Below are 20,940 nucleotides of genomic sequence, written 5' to 3'. Positions count from 1 at the left end.
TAAGACTTATGTAGAAACTTAATTTCTCTATACATAAGTCTCTGATTTTTACTCTCAAATATAGAGATGTTGAGGTCCATCTTCACTGGTCTATCTTTTTGACCCTGCACGCTCCAGCCAGTTCTGGTTTGTTTCTGTTGTATTCACAAAGTGAGAACTCTTGCTTGTGCTTCCATAGTTTCCTATTACAGCTGCCTGACCTCCTCTTTCCTCTCTCTGGTCTTTCTGCTAGTCCTTAAAAAAGACTCCCAAAGAAACACAGGGAGAAGTGGCCAAGAACTTAATTACGTGTTACTCGGAAGTTCCTTGTAATAATCCTTTCTGCGTCACTTTCCACTTGATGAAGTTCAGATTTCTTCCCACAAATATCAGGTTGTTGAATCACTGTGTTCTGATAAGTCTATGCAATAAAAAGTAAAAAAAAAAAAAATCCTTTATATTTTTGTAAGCCAGAAGTGAAGTCGTGAGAACAGACAGATGCGATCAAGATCCTCATCAAAACATGAAAGAAAGGAAAAGGAATCTATCTAAAGCAAGGAAATGATCATTCTCATTTTACTTATTCCTGAAATCCTCTTTCAGAAGGCAACTCTAGCCTAGAGTACACACAGTGAAAATTATGATGTATGTTCCTGTGAGCTTGTTTGAGTTTCACAGACTTTGTTAAATAAGGACTCTCCAAATTGTTCAGATGATCGGTTTATCATCTTTCTGCAAGAGATGTTCATAAACCTCTTGCTTTCTATAGTCCAGTTTGCTTCTTAAACACTTACTGTTTTTTAAATTTTTTAATTTATTCCTATTTTTTTTCCTATTCAGTGAGGTCTAAACCAGGCTAAATTACACCTTTAAATTCTCTGAGACACTAATCTCAGAACTGAATGCTAAATTTTTTCTAAGCATGGCTACTGAGACGTAGGCAGTCATGTCTGAAATCTCCAATTGTATTGAAATCATCTGTGCTCGCTGTTCTTTACTGATCTGCAGGAAATCCTTGGTTTTCTTATAAAAGACAAACATAGTCCTGCATATTTCCTTTAAGAGTATTCTCTGAACTGTGCTTGTTAAGCCTAGATAAAACCGTTTGCTAATGGCTGTCACTTTCACTTTTGGAGTTTGACCTTTAAAGCATCATCTTTAGAAACTCAGTGTAATATAATTCCATGCTTTTATATTGACTTTAAACTTTTTTCATCATCTAGCTCTTAATTTTTTTTACCCCTTCAAGAAACTGAATGGCATATGCTGTTTAGGTGCAGGGCAGCTATATTTAACTTTACTAGGATAGAAACATTTGGAGAATATTTAATTTTTCTTTTAGCAATTCATTAGAGAAAATGAGGAGAGTTCTGTTTTCCCATAATGAAACTGCTCAGTCATTCTATAAAAAGGGACGAAAAGAACTGGTGATATAACCTGCCTACCTTAAAGCTCTTTAAGGTATTTGAATAGCAAATTTATGACCACAAAAATTTCCAGTTGCATTAAATGACTGAAGTTATATCTTTACTGACATTGTGAAAACTCTTCAAAGTAGTGTTTTGTGGTTCTGTTCTCAAAGACAGAGATGGAAATTTCATGGGATGTGGCTTTTGAAACAAATAATTCTTTCTGGGAGACAGTCTGCTGCCTGAGCATGCCTGGTATTCTCTGTTTACCTGATAAAACACTAGCTTGCAACACTGCCCAAATTCTTAATGCACATGTACAAGCAGTTTCCTTTTTACCCAGTTTCAACAATGTTGAGACTTATCTTTCACCTCGAACAGGGTTATGTTTTTTTAATGTCACACCCTAGAAGGTCAGTGGTCTGAGGGACATCAGTACTGTCCTTTGAGCCTCAGACAGGTAGAAGAAGCAGAATAGTAAAATGCTGAAGATGAGAGTACATTAGAAGGCTTATGTCAGGCTATATTCCTTTGAGGTCAAATTTGGGCGGATAATAGCAACTTGAATACAGTTATCTCCCATTGTATAAAGTTAACTTGATTATGCGACTTTAGGATGCTTGAGACATTACAGCACTAGGCAGTGAATTAGTTTCAGTATTAACTGTTTGTGGTGCTACTACACTGTTACAACAGAGGTTAAAAATTACTGTTTTGGCATCATGCCTTCTGCATTTTGACTTCCTTGTAGGGAGGGCGTAAACCTCACAACCATTAGAGCTGCATTTTGCATTGTGTATTATTTTAAAATGGAGGAGAGAGAAAATGATCCTCCTTTGAATACAGTTAATATCTGCTATATCAATGTAATTGTGCTGTTCAGCATAAAATAGGTTTGACCATGTTTTCCATCAACTTTTATTTCTTGCTAGAAGGTAAGGTTCTAAATAGAAATGGGATTCTTTTTCCTTATTGTCTTTTCTCAGAATTAAGACTGCCTGCTGGACTGTTTCCTAGAAACATACACATGGTTCAATAGCTAGTTTTGCAAAATCAGTCTTTTTTTGGTAGTGGAGGCTTTTCGTCACTCTTTTGGCTATTGGTGGACAGCAGCCCAAGAAAACATTGAGAATATGTATTTTGATGAAAGAAGTTAATGTAATTAATTACTACACAAAATAATATTCAGTGTGTTTATTTTAAAGATAATTGGATTATTTTTAAACCTACACAAGTGAAAATGGTGCCTATTTCTTTGTTTAAACATTGTTAGCAAATCTAGTCACTCTCTTTTGCATCCTCTTCAGATGTATACAGGTTTAATATTATTATTGATGCTTTCAGGAGGAGAAGTTGTTACTATCATGCAAAATAATAAATGCCTTTATTAGAATGTCCTAAAAACTGTTGTTACATTGCATGCTTGCACTGTAAGAACTATATTGCATGCTTGCACTGTAAAAACTGAAGCAGATTTTGTAGTGTACAATCAGCTACAGCGTTATAGATGGCAGATGAATAAAATGTTAAAAGGATACTTGTACATAAATACTTTAAAAGTACACTGATGTACTTTAAGTACATCAGAATGTAAATCTGCAATGGAAAATCTTCCCATTTCAGACATTCTGTGAATGGTGTTTCATCACTGCTTGTGCTTAGATTTAAGTTAAAAAAATAATAATTCAGAATGTTTAAATAAAGTACCTAGTTATAATTACGATAATTTCAGAATGCATTTTAAATCAAGGAACTATGCTTTCATGTGCACATACTTACATGTATTGTGTATTTGTTTTTAAATGAAAAGAAACCTGGTCTCCATCTTCCTGTTGACATCAAACAATCCTCTGATATGCAAATCCAGCTATGGGGAGAACAGATACACAGGGTTTGTTTGGATTCAGTCCAACACTGAGAGAAAATTATATTTAAAGTAGTAATTTATATGCTTTGCCTTATTTAAATGAAAATGCATTTTGAAATAATCCCTATAACTAAAAACATTTTGGTGAGATGTTATGATCCTTTGTATGACTGATGCATTTTGCTATAGCTAGTTTAGAAACATCTTTCTCATGCTCCTGCATATGTCTCTAATGTGTAGATGCAGCTGTCAACTTCTCAGTAGCACACTTTAACATAGTGTATGAAAAATTTTTATTTTTTCAGGATAATAGATGTTTGTTACATAAACTTTATTAGGGTGTGCATGAGTGTGAAGAGTGTGTACACATGCTATTAAAACATGTCACTATTAAAATACTTTGCTTTCCATCTAAAAATTTGCTACTATTAATGTTCATGTATTTTCTTCATGTGTTTAAAATCTGTCAAAATGTGAATTCTTTAAAAGTAGAGATTAAATGAGCAACAATTTTTCAGTCTTCTTACCTTTAGCTGCAAAAATTATAATGATCAAACTTGTACGTTTCAGCATTGGCTGAATTCCAGGTTTTCAGTATATATTTTCGGAGGACTGTGCTATTCTAGTCCCCGACTATAATATTTGAAAGAGATGTGTGTAGCAGAGCATAATTATGTTTCACATAAGCTTTAACAGGCCATTGAACTGTTACTAGTGATCGGTAAGGGTTGTTTATATAGGATAGAAAATATGTGAACAGGAGTTAGATCATTATGAAACTTTAAGAAATTCAGAAATCCTGTAGTTCCTTTTTATGTATTACAGAAGTTTCTAAGACTAATCTGATCGACTCTCCTTACGTGATCTTTGTGGTTGTGTGTAATTATTTTTTTCCTTCTAGTTGGAGAATGAGGATATGGAAATCAGCGTTGGTGTAAGGCAGTATTTCGTTTGGGAAGTTCTGTGGCACATACCTCTTACATCTGACCTTCATTTGTTCTGTGGCCACTTAATCTGTACTAGACTATTCTGACCACATTAATCCTGCACTGAGGATTGCTAAATATCATATAAATCCTTTTTTGGAATAGGAGTTTTATTTCATTAATGTCATTTATGGTTCTATGTGTTGACTGACTTGAACACATACATTGATTATACATGCATTAATATTTAAGGAAAAAGCTTTCTGTGTCAAGAAATTTTGTTAAACCTTTCTGATTAGGTTGTGAGCCTCTTGTATTTGGTTTTTAAATAAAAGATTTTCTATCTTTTCATTTTATGCAAGTTTTACATTTTAATATTCAGTGTCTATCCTTTTTTCTTTAAGCATTTTAAGAAACAGAAGAGGTTGATTCCTGAAAGAACAGTTTGGAAGTACTTTGTTCAGCTTTGCAGTGCCTTGGAACATATGCATTCTCGTCGTGTTATGCATAGAGGTAATATAGGATCAAAGATGATTTGTCTTTACTAAACCTTTTACTGTGTGAGAATTGAGCTGGTTCAATGTAAGTGACATCAAGTAACATCATAATGGAATCAGTTTTGACAGCTGGCACAATGTATGTTTCTGTAATGTTTTATAAGTAACGGAAAAGTGTGACAGAAGTTCGTGGTTGTACGTTTGCTGTGGTAGGCATTTGTTTGCAGCAAATGGCTTGCGATACCAAGTTTTCAAAAAAAGTGATAGTACTGTAAGTGGTGGAGACCCTGCCACTGCTACCTCTTTGCTTGCTCAATTCATTTTGCTGACTCTTATTTTCTGTCCTGTTCTTATATTTGCCTATTGTCTCTCCCAAGTATTGTTACCTGCATTCTTGCACAGCTATCCATCCATTCTTTCCACCTCTTCCACCTTTTTTTCTTAGAAAATTATTTGCCTCTAGCCATGCCTTCTGGTGATGTATAGGCCCTTCTCCTACTCCCTTATCCACTGGATTATGTGCAGCCGTCACATTTTGAACACTTTCTCCTCTTCTCTGCTCCCCTCCACTATTCCAATCTCTGTGTCAAGTACTGTGTCCCAACAGCCCTTGTAGTTGCCAGCTATCCCTGTCAGGTACTAAATCTCTTTTACCCATTTTAAACCTCCGTACTGTTGTCTCCTCTGTATGTTGTCTTCATTTCACCTTGTAACTCTGAGTCAAAGAAAACAGATCGTAGCTTCTCAGCTGTACACGTTTTCTTTGCCTTGGAAATCCCTCTGGCTATGAGTTGCAAGTTGTATATGGGCTGTCTCTCTGGGTTCAGGTGAAATTACATGTCTTATGTTGGTGGCTTCCTTCTGCTGGGGTGCAAATAGCTGCCTGAAAGCAAAAGTCCCTCGATCTCTGCTGAGCTTTGTCATTTGCAGCTAGAGATGTTGCACCCTTCAGCAGATCGATTTAGATGCTCCTGCACGTGCAAATGGCTTTCCCTTGTGATTCTCCCTTTTTTTTTCTTTACAGATTTGTACAGATATCTGAACATGCAAATTATACAAAGGGAAGGACATAAAATTACAGATTTTTTCCATAGGGTATACGTATCTTCTTTTAATGCTATTATGACTAAACCAGATTATTTCAGTATATTTTAGCTCAAAACCAAAATTAGTTTAAATTCCTTAAACTGAACTACTACCTTCAAAGCTTCTGGCAAACCTATGGCTGATCTAACAATTCCGTGATTACACCCCAAAACCAATGACAATTAAAGCTATTTTTAAGTTGAGCTGATACCTGTTTTGGATTGTTACACAAAGGGTGACCCAAACTCCTGAAAACTAGGTCAGATAGCAGCATAACATAATTGCTTCTGTCTTCCCCTCTAAAACTTACAAGGTTTTGTAACTTTTTATTGGAAACCTGAAAATGCTGGTGTTTGAAGGGCCATTAACCATTCCTTTTACTCTACCCATATTTTATGAAATCTGTAATTCCCTCTTATCAGAGTTAAGTGATTTTTTTTTTATTTATTTTTTTTTTTTTTTAAGTTTAGAGCCACAGTGCATTGCTCTTGAGCTGAGTAAGAGCTAAACACACTTGCCAAACAAATATCAGGTCAGTTTATTTAGAAGACTACCAGGATAGGTACTTGTTAAAAATCATAAAATAAAAATCTATGTCTCTAAAGGATGGAATTAAAACAAACTGAATATTACTTGTGAAAAATAACTGTCTGGGGTATACATCATTATTTTTCTTTGTTTCTACTTGATTAGCCCAATTCCATTGATGAGTTCAAATAACCATTCTCCTGAGTAAAACTTGCTTCTTTTTATTTTTAATGCCTGTTATTAAAAAGAATCAGTTATCTATTTCAAATAAATGCCATCATGCCACTGTAGGTAATCTAATCAGCAAAAGTGATGAAAAATATGTTTTACAGTTCTTTAAAACATTTTTGGTCTGTTACTTACAACATAATGAGAGGTTTTTTAGTTCTAATGGAAGTCCTTATATATAGCTTATACAAAGTAGTAAAGAACTCCCTGTATATGCTTCTTCGGGTCTGGCGTTTTTTTGTTTTGGCTTCTGTTGTTGTTTGATTGGGGTTTTTCTAAAATACTTCTCATGGCTCTTTTTTTGCTTGAGTGATGTTTGTATTATTAAAACAGTTAATTTGAAATTCCAAATGCCTGACTTGCTCTTCCTGAACAACGCAGTCAAATTTGGTAATATTAGCTGTAAATAAAAGCTTCTTTTGGTCTATTTTTAATAGAGTAGTAGCTTTTCTTGGAACCTCACTGTAACTTTAAATTCTTAAATTTTTTTTTTCAGATATAAAGCCAGCTAATGTGTTCATTACAGCTACAGGGGTAGTAAAGCTTGGAGACCTTGGGCTTGGTCGATTTTTCAGCTCCAAAACCACAGCTGCACATTCTTTAGGTAAGCTTTCTCTGAGGTACAGGTGTTGGGGAGGTGGATTTTTTGACATGGTGGAAATACTGTGCCCACTCAAGGAAGAAAGGGGCTAGGTCCAGCTAAAGCTTTTCTTAATAATAAAAAATAAGGTCAGCACAAATACAGAAAAGCTGTAACACTGAGGTGTCACTTTCAGCAGTACAGCTTGTGCTTTTTTTCCCCACCTTTGTATCATTTAATGCACATTCCTGGCTCAAAATAAGTTTTCATGTCAGTAGTGTTTTCTAGAAATACTAGGAAAAAATAAGATCAATAATACAGATGCATTTTTAAAAATTCTTTTGAACTTTAATCAGTGTTGGAAAGAATCTAGTAATTCTGTGTGCCTCTATGGGTAGCACTGATGACATGTTGGTTATATGCTTTGAAAGGGGTAACAGAGGAGCTTCCCTGTTTTAAGGTGGTTTCTCAATATAAGCTAAGTAAGTTGAGGAGAGATCAGAATTAAGCTTTATGAACCATAAAGGCTTTAAAAACAAACAAAAAACCCCACCCAAAATCCCAAAACAAACAACAAAAGCAAATTCTAGAAAACTTATTTTTGTAAGAATAAGAAAATAACATTTCTGAAATGCCCAATTTATTCTTTGCTAGCATATAATAAATAACATTGTATTGTCTTTTTCCAAACACAGTTTTCATTTAATTTGCACCCTTTGAGTAGCATGTGGAAACTAGGATGATTAAGTAAAAATTTAGCAGATATTTTAAGTGTATAGACAAATGTGTAATGTTAAGTGTATGGGAATGGACAAATGACACTTGTAAATAGAGTAGCATCTGCTCTAAGAGAAATGTAAGAATTGGTGTTTATAGTATGGCTATGTAGTCTTTTTAGTTAAGAAAAAACCTCTTTTCCTCTGCTGAAGTGGCTGTGTTTAGTGGCTGCTGAGTTCAAGCCTGTTCACTGACTGCAAAGGGTGTGAAATGAACTGTTAGACCCCTCAAGAGAAGGGCCATTGATGGCAGCATCCAGAATTGTCTCCTATTCCTTGTAAAGGGTATTGAGGCAGGCAGAGCACCTTACTGATACTTGAATACAGATAGGTAAAATCAATTCAAATGCTGCTCAGTGAGAATTTTTGACAAATGACAGTGACAATTCTGTAATTAGACATTTGGATATTTTTACATTTGCCAAGAGTGCATGATACGGAAGATAATATCTAAGAAAGCCAAGAATAATTGAGTAATACTTACAATCCCTAATGGGAGGACACACAAAGAATTGTTTGCTCAGATGCTGATGTTTCTTAGACTATGAAATATCAGACTTCTTGGATTAAAATATGCCATATTTATCCTCACCTCTTAATTTAACTTTATTTGGATAGTCCCAGTTATCAGTACAGCGTGGAAAAAGAGAGAGGATTGATGTTCAGCATGTTTATACCACATTTGAGGTGTGGGCAATACTTGTGTTACAGCCAAAAAAAATATTTTAGAAAGGAAATCTTTGATATGATCCTTACTTCTCTGTCTTCCAAAAAACCTTTGGTCACTCTTTTGTGCCTTTCTGTTTTTATCATGTTTGCTGCATATTGATACTGGTATAGTCAAAGCCATGAGTAACTGCTGAGATCTTAATAGGACTGAGGTGTAACTCGGACACAGATGTGCAATCTTGCATTAATAAAAAAGAGAGAGAAAGCGATGGAGGAGAAGCAGTGAGACCAGACTGGAAATGTATTTGGGTTTCATGCTGAAGTTCAGATGTCACCCTAAAGATCTGATACTAGTTCATGGCACAGTGCTGCTGTTCATGCTGCCATCATAGCCCAGTGACCGTCTCTGGCAGCACTGTGGAGATCTTATTTGTCATAGTTGAGTCCTGCTACTGCCTATGAATGGAGGAAGGATGTTAAATGAGCAGTGTGAAGAGGGAGCTGCTCTTGGACTGTATTTGCAGGAAGCTGTAGATCCTAATCTGTGAGTATGAGTGCACAAAGAAGGCAAAAGTCAGTTGTGAGGGCAGGAGAGCTAGACTTGTGTTCCGAGACAAGTCAGGAAGTTAAAGAGAACAAACTGCTTCAACCCTGGCTTATTTCTGCTCGTTGCAGGGGAATGTTGCAAAGGGACTGAAGACTGAGCCAGAATTAAAACCAGTGTAAAACCCACAAGCCCTTTAATGCTCATCTCTTAAAAATACAAGAGTCATCCAGAGAGTGGGGGGTAGGGGGATGGAAGCTTTGTTTCTAATGTTGGGTGCTGTGTCTTGGTAGAGGAGCTGTTATTTTTTATTTTCTTTTTTCCCCATCTCCTCTTCTGTTTCCCTCATAATTATGACCTGATGTCAGAACTCAGCCTAGGAAAAAGGTTGTGTTCAGCTGTTAACTTAGGCTACAGTGGAGACAATGACACTCTGATTTATAATGTCACTAGAGACACCCCTTTTAAAAATGAATTTCTCATGCAGCTTCTGATGATGATTTTCCTGAAATTTCTTTCAGAGTTGTATCTTTTTATGATTCCATAAAGCTTTGGTGCACAAAACCGAGTGAATTACAAACATATTATGTGTAGCAATTTATACTTGTTTACAGGCTTTATAAAAATTTCAGTAGCGAAGTAGATTCAGGCTTTCGGAGATAAAGAAATGTACTAAAATTTTCATTAGCTACAGCTTCTAACTGCTAATTATGAATAATACTGATTTAATTGGAATGCTTGCTGATGGTCCATTTGAAACAAATGAAAATACTGCACTGGACAGAGTTTGTTAATGTTCTTAACTCTTTCTATACAGCCTTATCAAAACAGTAGAATTTTCTATTGTGGCATATATATACCTTTTTGAAAACAGAATATCTCTTCCAAAAAAGCAAAGGAAACGAAGGCATTTAGTATAGTTGATTCAATACAAACTTGACAAAATTTGTTGGTTTCAGAAAACTTTATATTAGAAAGGGGAAGATGATCCAAGAAAGGCTTCTTATTCCTTTCCCTATGACTATGTGTGTTAGGGGTGGGGGTTGTTGGTTTTTTTTAATGGCTGAATGGCAGGCCTTATGCTCTTTGAAATCATAGAATGGTTTGGGTTGGAAGGGTCCATAAAGCTCATCTAGTTCCAACCCCCCTGCCATGGGCAGGGACACCTTCCACTAGACCAGGTTGCTCAAAGCCCCGTCCAACCTGGCCTTGAACACTGCCAGGGAGGGGGCAGCCACAGCTTCTCTGGGCAACCTGTTCCAGTGCCTCACCACCCTCACAGTAAAGAATTTCTTCCTTGGATCTAATCTAAGTCTACCCTCTTTCAGTTTAAAACTGTTACCCCTTGTCCTATCCCTACACTCTCTGATCAAGAGTCCCTCCCCAGTTTTCCTGTAGCCCCCTTTAGGTACTGGAAGCCACTCTGCGGTCTCCCCAGAGCCTTCTCCAGGCTGAACATCCCCAACTCTCTCAGCCTGTCCTCACAGGGGAGGTGCTCCAGCCCCCTGATCATCCTTGTGGCCTCTTCTGGACCCTCTCAAGCAGGTCCATGTCCTTCTGATATTGAGGGCTCCAGAGCTGGGCACAGGACTGCAGGTGGGGTCTCAGGAGAGCAGAGTAGAGGGGAAGAATCCCCTCCCTCGACCTGCTGGCCATATTTCTTTTGATGCAGCCCGGGACACGGTTGGCTTTCTGGGCTATGAGCGCACATTGGTGGCTCATAGTCGGTTTTCCATCCACTACTACTCCCAAGTCCTTCTCCACAGGCCTGCTCTCAATCCACTCCTCGCCCAGCCTGTATTTGTGTTTGGGATTGCCCCGACCCATGTGCAGGACCTTGCCCTTGGCCTTGTTGAACTTCATGAGGTTCACATGGGCCCACCTCTCCAGCCTGTCCAGGTCCCTCTGGATGGCACATCCCTTCCCTCCAGCGTGTCGACCGCACCACACAGCTTGGTGTTGTCAGTCAACTTGCTGAGGGTGCACTCAATCCCACTGTCCATGTCCCCAACAAAGATGTTAAACAGCACCAGTCCCAATACCAACTCCCGAGGAATACCACTTGTCACTGCTCTCCACTTGAACATCGAGCTGTTGACTGCAACTCTTTCAGTGAAACCATCCATTCATAAACTGTATCTTTGATTACGTTAATAAAATAGGCCTTTTATTTTTAACTGAAGTCTTGTTTTCGAAGTCTTTGAAGACAGAAGAGTTACTAAAGTGATTTTAGCCCACTTCCTGAACTCTGATAGTTATGTATTCCAATGCATGGAATATCAGTAATAATTGTATGGCCTTTTTTAAAACTAGTCTATTAAACACCTTCTGAATCAGCCATTACATTGTTTTGTATAAGTAGTATTAACATTTGCCAGGCAGATTTTTCTCCCAGCTTAAAAATGCATAATAATACTTTGAGCTAATTACTGTATTTCATTCAACTCCTCCATGCATTTTCAGTTTTTAAGTGAAGGCAGTCTCCTCTTTAATTCAGTTGCAGTGTGAGTTAAATGTTTATGCAGGTAATAAGATGGACTGTTTATATCAGAACTCCCTTCATAATGGTTTCTTTGCCTCTGATCCTTCAGGTTCAACTTCCTGCCCCCCAATAATCACGATTTCCATTATGTCCATTGCCTCTCCCAATAGCAGAAAGCTTGTATAAAGAAACACTTTCTGAATCTGCAGCATCTTTTAAAGCGAGTGAGATCCAGAGCAGCAGCAGATTCTGAGGAAGCACTTTATTTTACCCAGGCCATTTTCAAGAAAACTACTGTTCAGACCTGCATGTTATGCAAGATGTTCCAATGCAGTGAACAGAATGCTAAAGTTACAAATTTTGTTCTTAAAAACATAGGCACCTTAATGTGTTACACCTTTGCCTTCTATTATCCCACTTCTATGACTTCAGATGTGTAAAGAAGGTTGCATGTCTCTGTAGTATTGTGATGCTGTATTTCACTTAACAGAAAAAAGAAAAAAAGGTCCAGGAAGGAAACATAACATGTAAATACATCTGGTAGTTGCTTGCCAGCAGTACAGCTATGTACTGAGATTGCCTACCATTTTAAAGAATAGTTGCAGTTCCTTCAGTAGTTCCTGAATGTCAGAATAATGAATCTTTTGTGTCGTGTTCTGTTAAAAACCATTTACAAGTAGTAATGATGTCTAGATCTTCAGGTTGTTTTTGTGATTCAATGACTAATATAACTGTAATTTCAATTCCTTTCACTTGTTGGTCATTGGGGGCTTCAGGTTGTATTACAGTTAAGGTGTTACACTAGGCTAAACGCTGTAAAATGATAGCATTTGTTCTTCCTTTTCACTATCATCAATCTTTCACAGTCATATCAGACCCCTAATGTATCAGCAGGCTTCCCAGAGCTACTGGTTAAAATTACCTTTGCTTTTGGTAAACTATGAACCTTCAAACCTCTGTGTTTTCAGCTGCCCCCTGTGGATTCTGTGAAGCCTCTTTCTGGCACATTACTCACTGCCAGCTACTTGCCTGATGTCTCAGAGCAGCAAAGGCAGTACTGCTGTAACCAGCTAAGAATCAGATTACTATTAAACTTATTTTTTGCTGTTAGATGAATTTTGCCAACAAAGCATCAGAATATACTAAATCAGTGCATTAATTAATCAAAGCAAAATGCAGCTGAAAGTTGTCAGACGTGTCCAAGCTCCCAAGTCCTTGGGGTAAGAAAAAATAAAAAAACTAAAGGGGAAAGTGCAACAGTAAGGATAATAAAAATATGAAAGCTGTGTCATGTCAAATGTTGTTTAATTACAGTTTCCAATTTTAAGATAGCTGTCATTAAACACCTGTTAAAGTACTGCTGTCGATACATTAGAATAACAGAGTTGCTTCTGGATATTCTGGTAGCTCTTTTGGTGTTGCAGTCCACCCATCTTCATGCTTACTCTTTCATAGGGAAAAGACCATTCCTCTTAACCATTCCTCTCTTGTGAGTGAATAGGAACATCCCATGAGAGTAAATGGTTTTCACAGTACTCCATCATTCTGAGTTGCCTTTCCCCAGCCTTTCTCCTTTTAAGCTCTTGATCTTTCACAGTCTCAGTTCAGAGTTGCAGTGATTCCTCAGGCCTGTGTGAAGGGAGCCTCTGGGGAGAGGGGCTGTGGCATCCTCTGCTTTCCTGGGGCTGGAAGTCTCCCCTGAAATATTTAGGGTGCCAAATCCATTGTAGCATGCAGCATGGGACCTTTGTCCTTGCATACCTGTTAGAGAAGGACGTTCTCAGTTTATCTGAGTTTAGAATATTGTTTTCAATATTGTTTGACAAGAAGGACATCGGTTGAAATTATGGGTTACCAGCAGCAGTGGCCTGATGTAGGATGCGGTGATACTGGGTATTTGAGCTGAGCCTTTCAAGTAGGAAAGTACCTTCCCTCTCCCCCTTCCTCCCTAAGAATGTATGACATAGTTTGAGATATCAGCCTTTCTAAAAGATGGGGCACGTTGTCAAACCAAAACTCTTAACTTTTGGAAATGGTTAGAGTTAAATTATTAATCTGATTAATTAAAACTATTAACCTGATTATTCAGATTTGGAATGCCTTACAAATTCACTATATCTGTTTGCAGTATTCATACAGAGTTGAATTCTGAATAGATGAAGCTAGTTCAGAAATGACATGAGATCTTTGTGTTAAATAAAATAGTGTGAGGTTCATACTCTTATTTTTTGCAGTGAGAATGCTGATTTTAATCTCTGTGCTGCAAGATGTTTAGTTTTGAAATAAGGTCAACTTGTATTGAATTGACAGAGTTCAGGACTCAGTGCTTAACAGTATATTCCACACAAAATTGAAGTAAAAATCTACGTAGATCTGTGACTCTTTTTGCTGCTAGGCAGTCATTTTGGGTGGATATAGTGAGAAAGTTCAGAGTCCATGCACCAAAATTGCTGCTACCGTTATGAAAAATAACTTTTTTTGTTGATCTGTCACATATGAACTCATCACTCAGATACTTTTTTTACTGGCTTTTTTTACAGAGCTGAAACATCTCTCAGAATTTCTCTCTTCTAAGTAACTTGTGACACAGATGGGTAGGGTCTGATTAAAATCAAGGGGAAAGATGTCCTGGAGTATCCAATGTAAATTTGCTCTGGGACAGTCCTAGTAAATGCTGCTTTTCAAGAACAGATGTCTCCAGAGCCCACAGCTCTGAGATAGGATTAAGCTAGGACAACCACAGATTTGGGAGCTGAAAAGCCCTCGCAGAGTCTAGTCCTGCAGCAGATGGCCAAGTCGCTCATAGGAACCTTGGCTTCTGCTGGGCTCGCAGGTTTTCTTCCCTTCCTCTCTGGGAAGCTGAAGATCTGGGATTTCAGGCTCAGTTTTAGTTTCAGATATTCAAACTAAATTGTGTTTATCAGTTTCAAAAGCAGCTTTTTCAGATTTGTTTATTTGCAAGAGGGAGAACAGACAGCTCAAAAAAAAAAAAAAAAGGAAAAAAAAATCAAGCCACAGAAGTGAATTTCTAGCTGTTGTTATTTCCATCCACAATGATAACAGTTTGGAAAGGAGCAGGGATATTTGTATGTGTGTAGTATGTTCCCTTGGTTCTCTTCAGAAGAAAATAATTACTTTTGAGCTTCTTTTAAAAGCAAAAATTGGAAGCATTCTACAACTGAGTAATTCTGGTAATTAGATATCAGTAGTGAAAATAAAGCTGCATTGGATGAAGTAGATATCCAATTCATGTGTATTTCTATCATACTGAAGAGTCGTAAGTATGAATTGAAATTGTATGTGTAGCAAAATGAGAAATATAGAAGATGAAAAATGTTTTTCAGCTACGAAAACTGTACTTTTACTACTGTATAACAACAGAAACTTTCATTCAAAAATACTTTTGTATTTATTGCAGTTGGTACACCTTATTATATGTCTCCAGAGAGAATACACGAAAATGGTTACAACTTCAAATCTGACATCTGGTCTCTAGGCTGTCTGCTGTATGAGGTAATATTGATATATATGGTGACCTTAATAATGCCATTGTACTCCCCCCCCCCATTAAGTACTGTTTTAGGATCTATTTCTATATATTTTTTCGTTTATAAAAGCATGTAGCAGTATGGAAAAGTTACTTTTCAGATATGTCTGTCTTCAGTATTAGCAATGAGAAGTCTTGCGTAACTTCAGCATATGAAATTACTTTTTATTTGTGTGTTACTCAAGACTTGCTTTTTACTGGTTTTGCTACAAAGATTTTAACAGCAATTTATTGAAGATTGGGCATAACTGAAGGATTAATAAATGAATAATGGCAAGCACATGTAAAATAGTTCTAGGTGTTTTAATGGCCTACTCTGATTCTATGATTTTGGTAATAAATATATTGAGAATAGTAGGAGTGACTTGAGTATGCAACTAATGCTTTAAAAAACAGCAATATAATTATTTTAATACAGGTTTAATTTCTTTAAAATTATTTAAAACATAAGTAAAACAATACAGAAAAATGACGTGTATTTATTACTACTAGCTTGAATTGACTTTTAAGATAATGACTTGTGCTGCACAGACATACATAATTTTTCTACTCTTTCTTCTCCAATTGATTAAACTATAATTATTGGTTAATTTCAGTATTGATATAGTCAAGATTGGTAGCCTGACACACAATTTTAATGATATTATATTCTGAGAAAATAAAGATACAGGGCAAATTGCAGTTGAGGCAAATGAAGGTGTGAGGAACAGGTAGGTTTCTAAGGCAACTATGTCTTCAGAGTTCTTTGCATATCATTTGTTGATCAAAAGACTAAACACTTGTGTTGAAGGATGCTGGAAAAAAATTTTGTTGCATCAGCAATGGCAGTGAAGTCTTTATAGATATATTCCAGATAAAAACTAATATACCCAACTCAGTTTTCAGTTACCTGCAAGCCACCAGCCTCAGTGAGTCAGCAGAACTCATTTAACACATACTCAGCAGGATCGGCACCTCCTGTTATTTTAGGATTTTGTAGAAAGCATTGTCAGCCTCTTAAAGTTGTAAGTTATTACTGGGTGAATTGTCTCTAGTAATATTAGTTTACTTTCTATCACTATCATGTTGCATTAATATTAAAAGGGCAAATACCTATGTTTTACTTCTGCAGAGTTTACAGATCAGTGTATAGCTGTTGTTTCTAAATCTTGGGGACAATTCACAAGAATGAAGTCTGATACCTGATAGCAAGTATTTAGAAGTTTAAGTCCTGAACTGAAACTTAATCTCATATTCAGATTCCTGAGTACTGACAATGGCAACTGCCATCAATTTCAGTGCTCTGCTTTACACACTTGCGCAAGAAGGAGCCTAAAGATAGCATACAGGTAGATGAGAATTTTTCAGTGTTACTGCTTCTTTTCCCTTCATTGATTTCCTTAAGAATTTTTAAAATCTGGAAACAAACAAATAAACCCCTTGAATAACTAATTATTATATAAAATAAACATGTTGTAAGGATATTTTTTTTCTATATTTTATGAAATAAAATTGCTGGATAGAAATCAATAGCACTTTCCTAAAGAAGATTTTTCTTTTGAGTTTGCTGATTTGATGCTGGTACAGTATGTTAAATACCTACGTGAATATTAATTTTTTCTTTGAGCTGGTAAATAATTTCAAAATAACTAAATAGCTTAATTCCATTGATTAACTCAGCATCTTTAAATACCATTCTTTTAAAATTTGTTTTAGAAGTTTTACCAGGGTGGTATTTAAGTTGATATGGTGTTGTGTTTGGTTTTTTTCCTTATTGTAAGAGTAATTATTAGGATACTTATTGTTGATTATATAATATATAGCTATAGTATATGGCTGTGTCTTCAACTATAGCTTTTACTTTTTTTAGAGGTGAATTTATCCCATTTAGTTAATTCTACAACATACCAGATGTTTGTGGTGTTTTATTCCTTTTGTGTGTGTGGGTTGGGGGGGGGGAAGGGGGGTGTTTCATTGTTGATCATTGAGATGTAATTTTGAAATTTTAGGTATAGTGAACTCAAAATATATGCTTAGGTTTTTCTCTTTTTTAATTACTTCAAAGTGGTTACTTAAGGCCCTTCAAGACATGTGGACTAATGCATGGTATTTTTATTGTCCATGCAGTTTTGTGCTGGGTGTCTTTTTGTGATATATCTATTGCCTGCATTTTAGCATGTTTTATTATATTGATTTCATGTTGATATGTGCTCATATGTGATCTGGATTCTCTCCAGCTTAATTGGAGAAAAGCTGTGGCATGTGTATCACTTCTCAATAAATGCTTAATTGCCGCTAAACTCTTTTCAGTCATGTTTTAATTTAAGTTTAGGCTAATTTGCTATGATGTATGTTGCTTTTAAAAATTACTATTTTTTACGTATATTACAGTTTATTACTTAATGCTAACTATGTGACCCACAAGATTTTTAAATATGTATTTTAAAGTCTGATTTTTTTAGAGCCCCAGGTATTTCTGAAACCTCAAAAACACTACCACTGGAGTTTTAATTGATATGCAACAAAGTAGACTTTACTAATTAAAATCAAGATGCTGTGCTTTTGCTACATGGACCTTTACATGGAAAAGTAGGTCTTACACATTTCCTTTTATTGTTCAGCGTAGCAATTGCATCCTTACAGGGTTGTAGGTTGGTGGCTTACAGTTCAAAAAAAAAAAAAAAAAAAGAAAAAAAAAAAAAAAAAGAGAGAGAGAGAGAGCTGCCACCAGCCCCGAAGACAGACAGTGGGCTTTCGTCCCTCAGACACCCCCAGAATACTAATCAGGAAAGTCAGACCCTGGAGGTCAGGGAGCAAGTCAATCATTCTAGCGATCGTCTCAGTGTGGAGGATCAAATTAGCCTGAAAAATTCAGCTGCTGGGAGGAGAGGGCGAGCAGCTGTCAGGGGCAGCAGCGAGATGCACTAATGAACCAGATGAATAGTGCAAAAGCTTGAAAATAAAAACAGGACAGTTGACATTTTTCATCTGTCAAAGCAGGAGATGCATGAAAATATAGTATTCCTGTTTTAACTCCTTAGGGGACATTCAGAATTTTTTTAACACTCCGCAGCATTCAAACAAAAGTACTTTTTAATGAACACCTAGAGTACGAAAATAAGTATCTGTGCATTTATTTAGAATTTCTGCATGCATACAGAGCCTGCAGTTGATTTTTCTTTTTTGGTCTTTAGCTTGCATTTTTAACATTCTTTTTAAGGTAAGAGGCAATGTCATGGAAATCCAAAAATTAACATTATTTTGGTAATATAGTTACAGAATTTTTGGGAGGATTGTAGGATAGAACTGTAGTATGGTACTTGTTTTGGGAGCTTTAAAATGATTTATTATTACTTGAAGGTAACATGAAAAAGTACTGAACTATTTGAGAGCATTTTTATCATATAGAAAGTAAATGTAAGAGAATTTTGGTAATTTTCTTCATACATTTTTTCCCCCAGTGATACCGGTGCTTAGACATGAAAGAGTTAAACTGCTATCTGGAAGACCACAAGACAGATGAGAGCCATTTTCAGCTTGTCCTGTCCCTGCTGAAGCTCACTGAGTAGCACAGCATGGACTAGCGTGTTTCACACACACTCTGCCTGTCTGGGGAATGTACACATTGTCCTTCCAAAATCAAACTTATTAGCACATGTAGAAAAGGGTGACTGACTTTGGGGCAGCGCTGCACTCAAAGCAGCATTCGTGCTGCTGCGGTTCAAAGACTTAGAAGGCTTTGAACAGAGTGGAGAGATTTTAAATGAATTTTTAAATTTGTAATCCTGCTAACCACAGCATTTGTTTCCACCTTAAATGTCAAGTTGTAACAGTCTGGAAATAAAGCGTAGGTTTACTAATGCTGATTTTAAGCTGATCATTTATATAAGTGCTCTCCAACAGATAGTCTTATTTTTGTATTACAATTGTAAATTGCAGTCAGTAATGGGTGCCAGTTCTACACTTCCGATGACATTTTGGGATACTTGTTTTTAAAAGTATTTTTGGATAACATACTGAATTACAAAGTTTTTGTGTTTGGGTTTTTTTGGAAGTATAGATGTTAACTTCAGTTTTCTTGATTTTTAAAAAAACCAGCTGTATCAGTCTAGTGTAATAGCTGTGGAAGGTTACAAAACCTACTACTGTTACCCTCTATTTTCAGCATACAGTATTGCTTTAGATCAGGTAATGTTTTCAAATAAATTACATGTTTTCTTCCAAAAGGTCTTCAGAGGAAGATTACATTGTGGGTTTTGAGTTTTCCTTGTGGTGCAAGGACCCTCCATGCTCACAGCAGTATCAGAAACTATTAAATTTTTCCTCATACTTGATTAATAAAACTCTAATGGTATGCAATTCAAATAATTCTTATATTGCAGTATGACAGGTACGACTGTACAACACAGAATAAGTACACTGGTTACAGTAACAGTTTTGGAACTTTACTTTTTAGCACTGTGACACTTCTAAGCAGGAAATCGGAAGCTGTTAAAAATCATGTTTGATTTGTTAGTATTACAGATTTTATCATAAAACAGGTTTACTTAAAAACACAAAAGAAAACTGTACATTTTCTTTAAACAGATGGCTGCACTGCAGAGTCCCTTTTATGGTGATAAAATGAACTTGTACTCCCTATGCAAGAAGATAGAACAGTGTGACTACCCACCTCTCCCTTCAGATCACTATTCAGAGGAAGTAAGTAATTTTCCTTTTCATGGGCTAGATCCTCAGTTTGTGTAAAGCTGGCACTCTTCCAGGGAAGTAAATGAACTTGTGTGATTTTATGTTATTTGCAGATTATGCCCATAAGTGTTTGCTTGTTGAACCTGCTCAAATGTTCCTGTCAAAACAAGTCTCTGATATGATTTTAAATTGGGGGGGATTAATGATGGAAACCTCATACTGTTAAGATTCTTAATTTCATTGAGCTTGCTTTCAAGTATGACAAAATGCTTTCCCAGAATGCACAATGATATGTTCTACATGCCAGAATGGGATTGAGTCATACATCTATAGTATGCTTTTCTAAAAGCACAACTATACAAGTTTATGTTGCACAGTAAATTAGTGCACTAGCCTTGTTTCTCAAGGGGCTTGCATTAAACTAGATATAATGTATCTCACTAGTAAAATGAATTGTTTTGTTCCCATTTGACTGCATTATAAAACTGTGATGTGCTGTTCGATACAATTGAACGGCAGTTCTTTTGCAAGAAAAGAGTGGTTCTTGACAACACTAACATTAAATTTCAGAGAAATATAGGTAGACATATAATTGAATTTGAACAATATACTCATGCATATCGCAGCAGTGTTTGTTTTAAGCTGATAGGTAACCATTCCTTACTGTCATTAATGCATTTAAGGAGGGGTACTTGCTGTCTTAAGCTCTAAAATGAAAAGAAACAAAATAAATATTTTTCTTAGGGTAACTGAATGAAAAAATATAAATGCTTGCTTGTGAATGTTCTGAGATGCTAGTTTTGAAATACTTTCCCACTTTGAAAAGAACAGGGTAAATTGATAGAAGCTGTAAACGAAAGAACACGTATTAGTAACAATTCTAATTGAATTCAGCCTACATGAATTAAAGATTACTTTGAAAACTCAAACACAAGCACTGAAATACTTTTAATAAACATAAAGTGTTGTGCAATTTCATTTATAGAGTAGGAGTTGTAATTCTGAACCTGAAATTTTTTTTGCATTCAAAGACAGTGATTGGACTATTAATAAAAGATTGCTGCCCAGTATTTTGTTTTGTTTTGTGTTTATAATGACAATTTTTCCCCTTTTATGAAACAATCTGGACTTGAAAAGATAATTCAGTGATGTTA

The 20,940-nt window shown here is 36.2% G+C and overlaps 1 protein-coding gene across 4 annotated transcripts in view; it reads left to right on the top strand.

Moving 5' to 3' along the window:
• The window catches only part of NEK7 (NIMA related kinase 7), a 78,906-nt gene that overhangs the window by 44,219 nt on the left and 13,747 nt on the right, over nt 1–20,940 (top strand). For 3 of the 4 annotated variants that reach the window (XM_074832738.1, XM_074832737.1, XM_074832739.1), the window contains exons 6-9: nt 4,586–4,694; nt 7,017–7,124; nt 14,990–15,084; nt 19,685–19,798. In XM_074832738.1, the coding sequence (XP_074688839.1) occupies nt 4,586–4,694; nt 7,017–7,124; nt 14,990–15,084; nt 19,685–19,798 (426 nt within the window). The remainder of the gene's footprint in view (nt 1–4,585; nt 4,695–7,016; nt 7,125–14,989; nt 15,085–19,684; nt 19,799–20,940) is intronic. The other variant, XM_074832740.1, reaches the window with a different exon arrangement.

Source organism: Strix aluco, chromosome 8 (genome assembly GCF_031877795.1).
Source record: "Strix aluco isolate bStrAlu1 chromosome 8, bStrAlu1.hap1, whole genome shotgun sequence".
NCBI classification, from domain to species: Eukaryota; Metazoa; Chordata; class Aves; order Strigiformes; family Strigidae; genus Strix; species Strix aluco.
The sequence above is the reverse complement of the archived record's forward strand: the minus strand, read 5'-3'. Positions and strand labels throughout refer to the sequence as shown.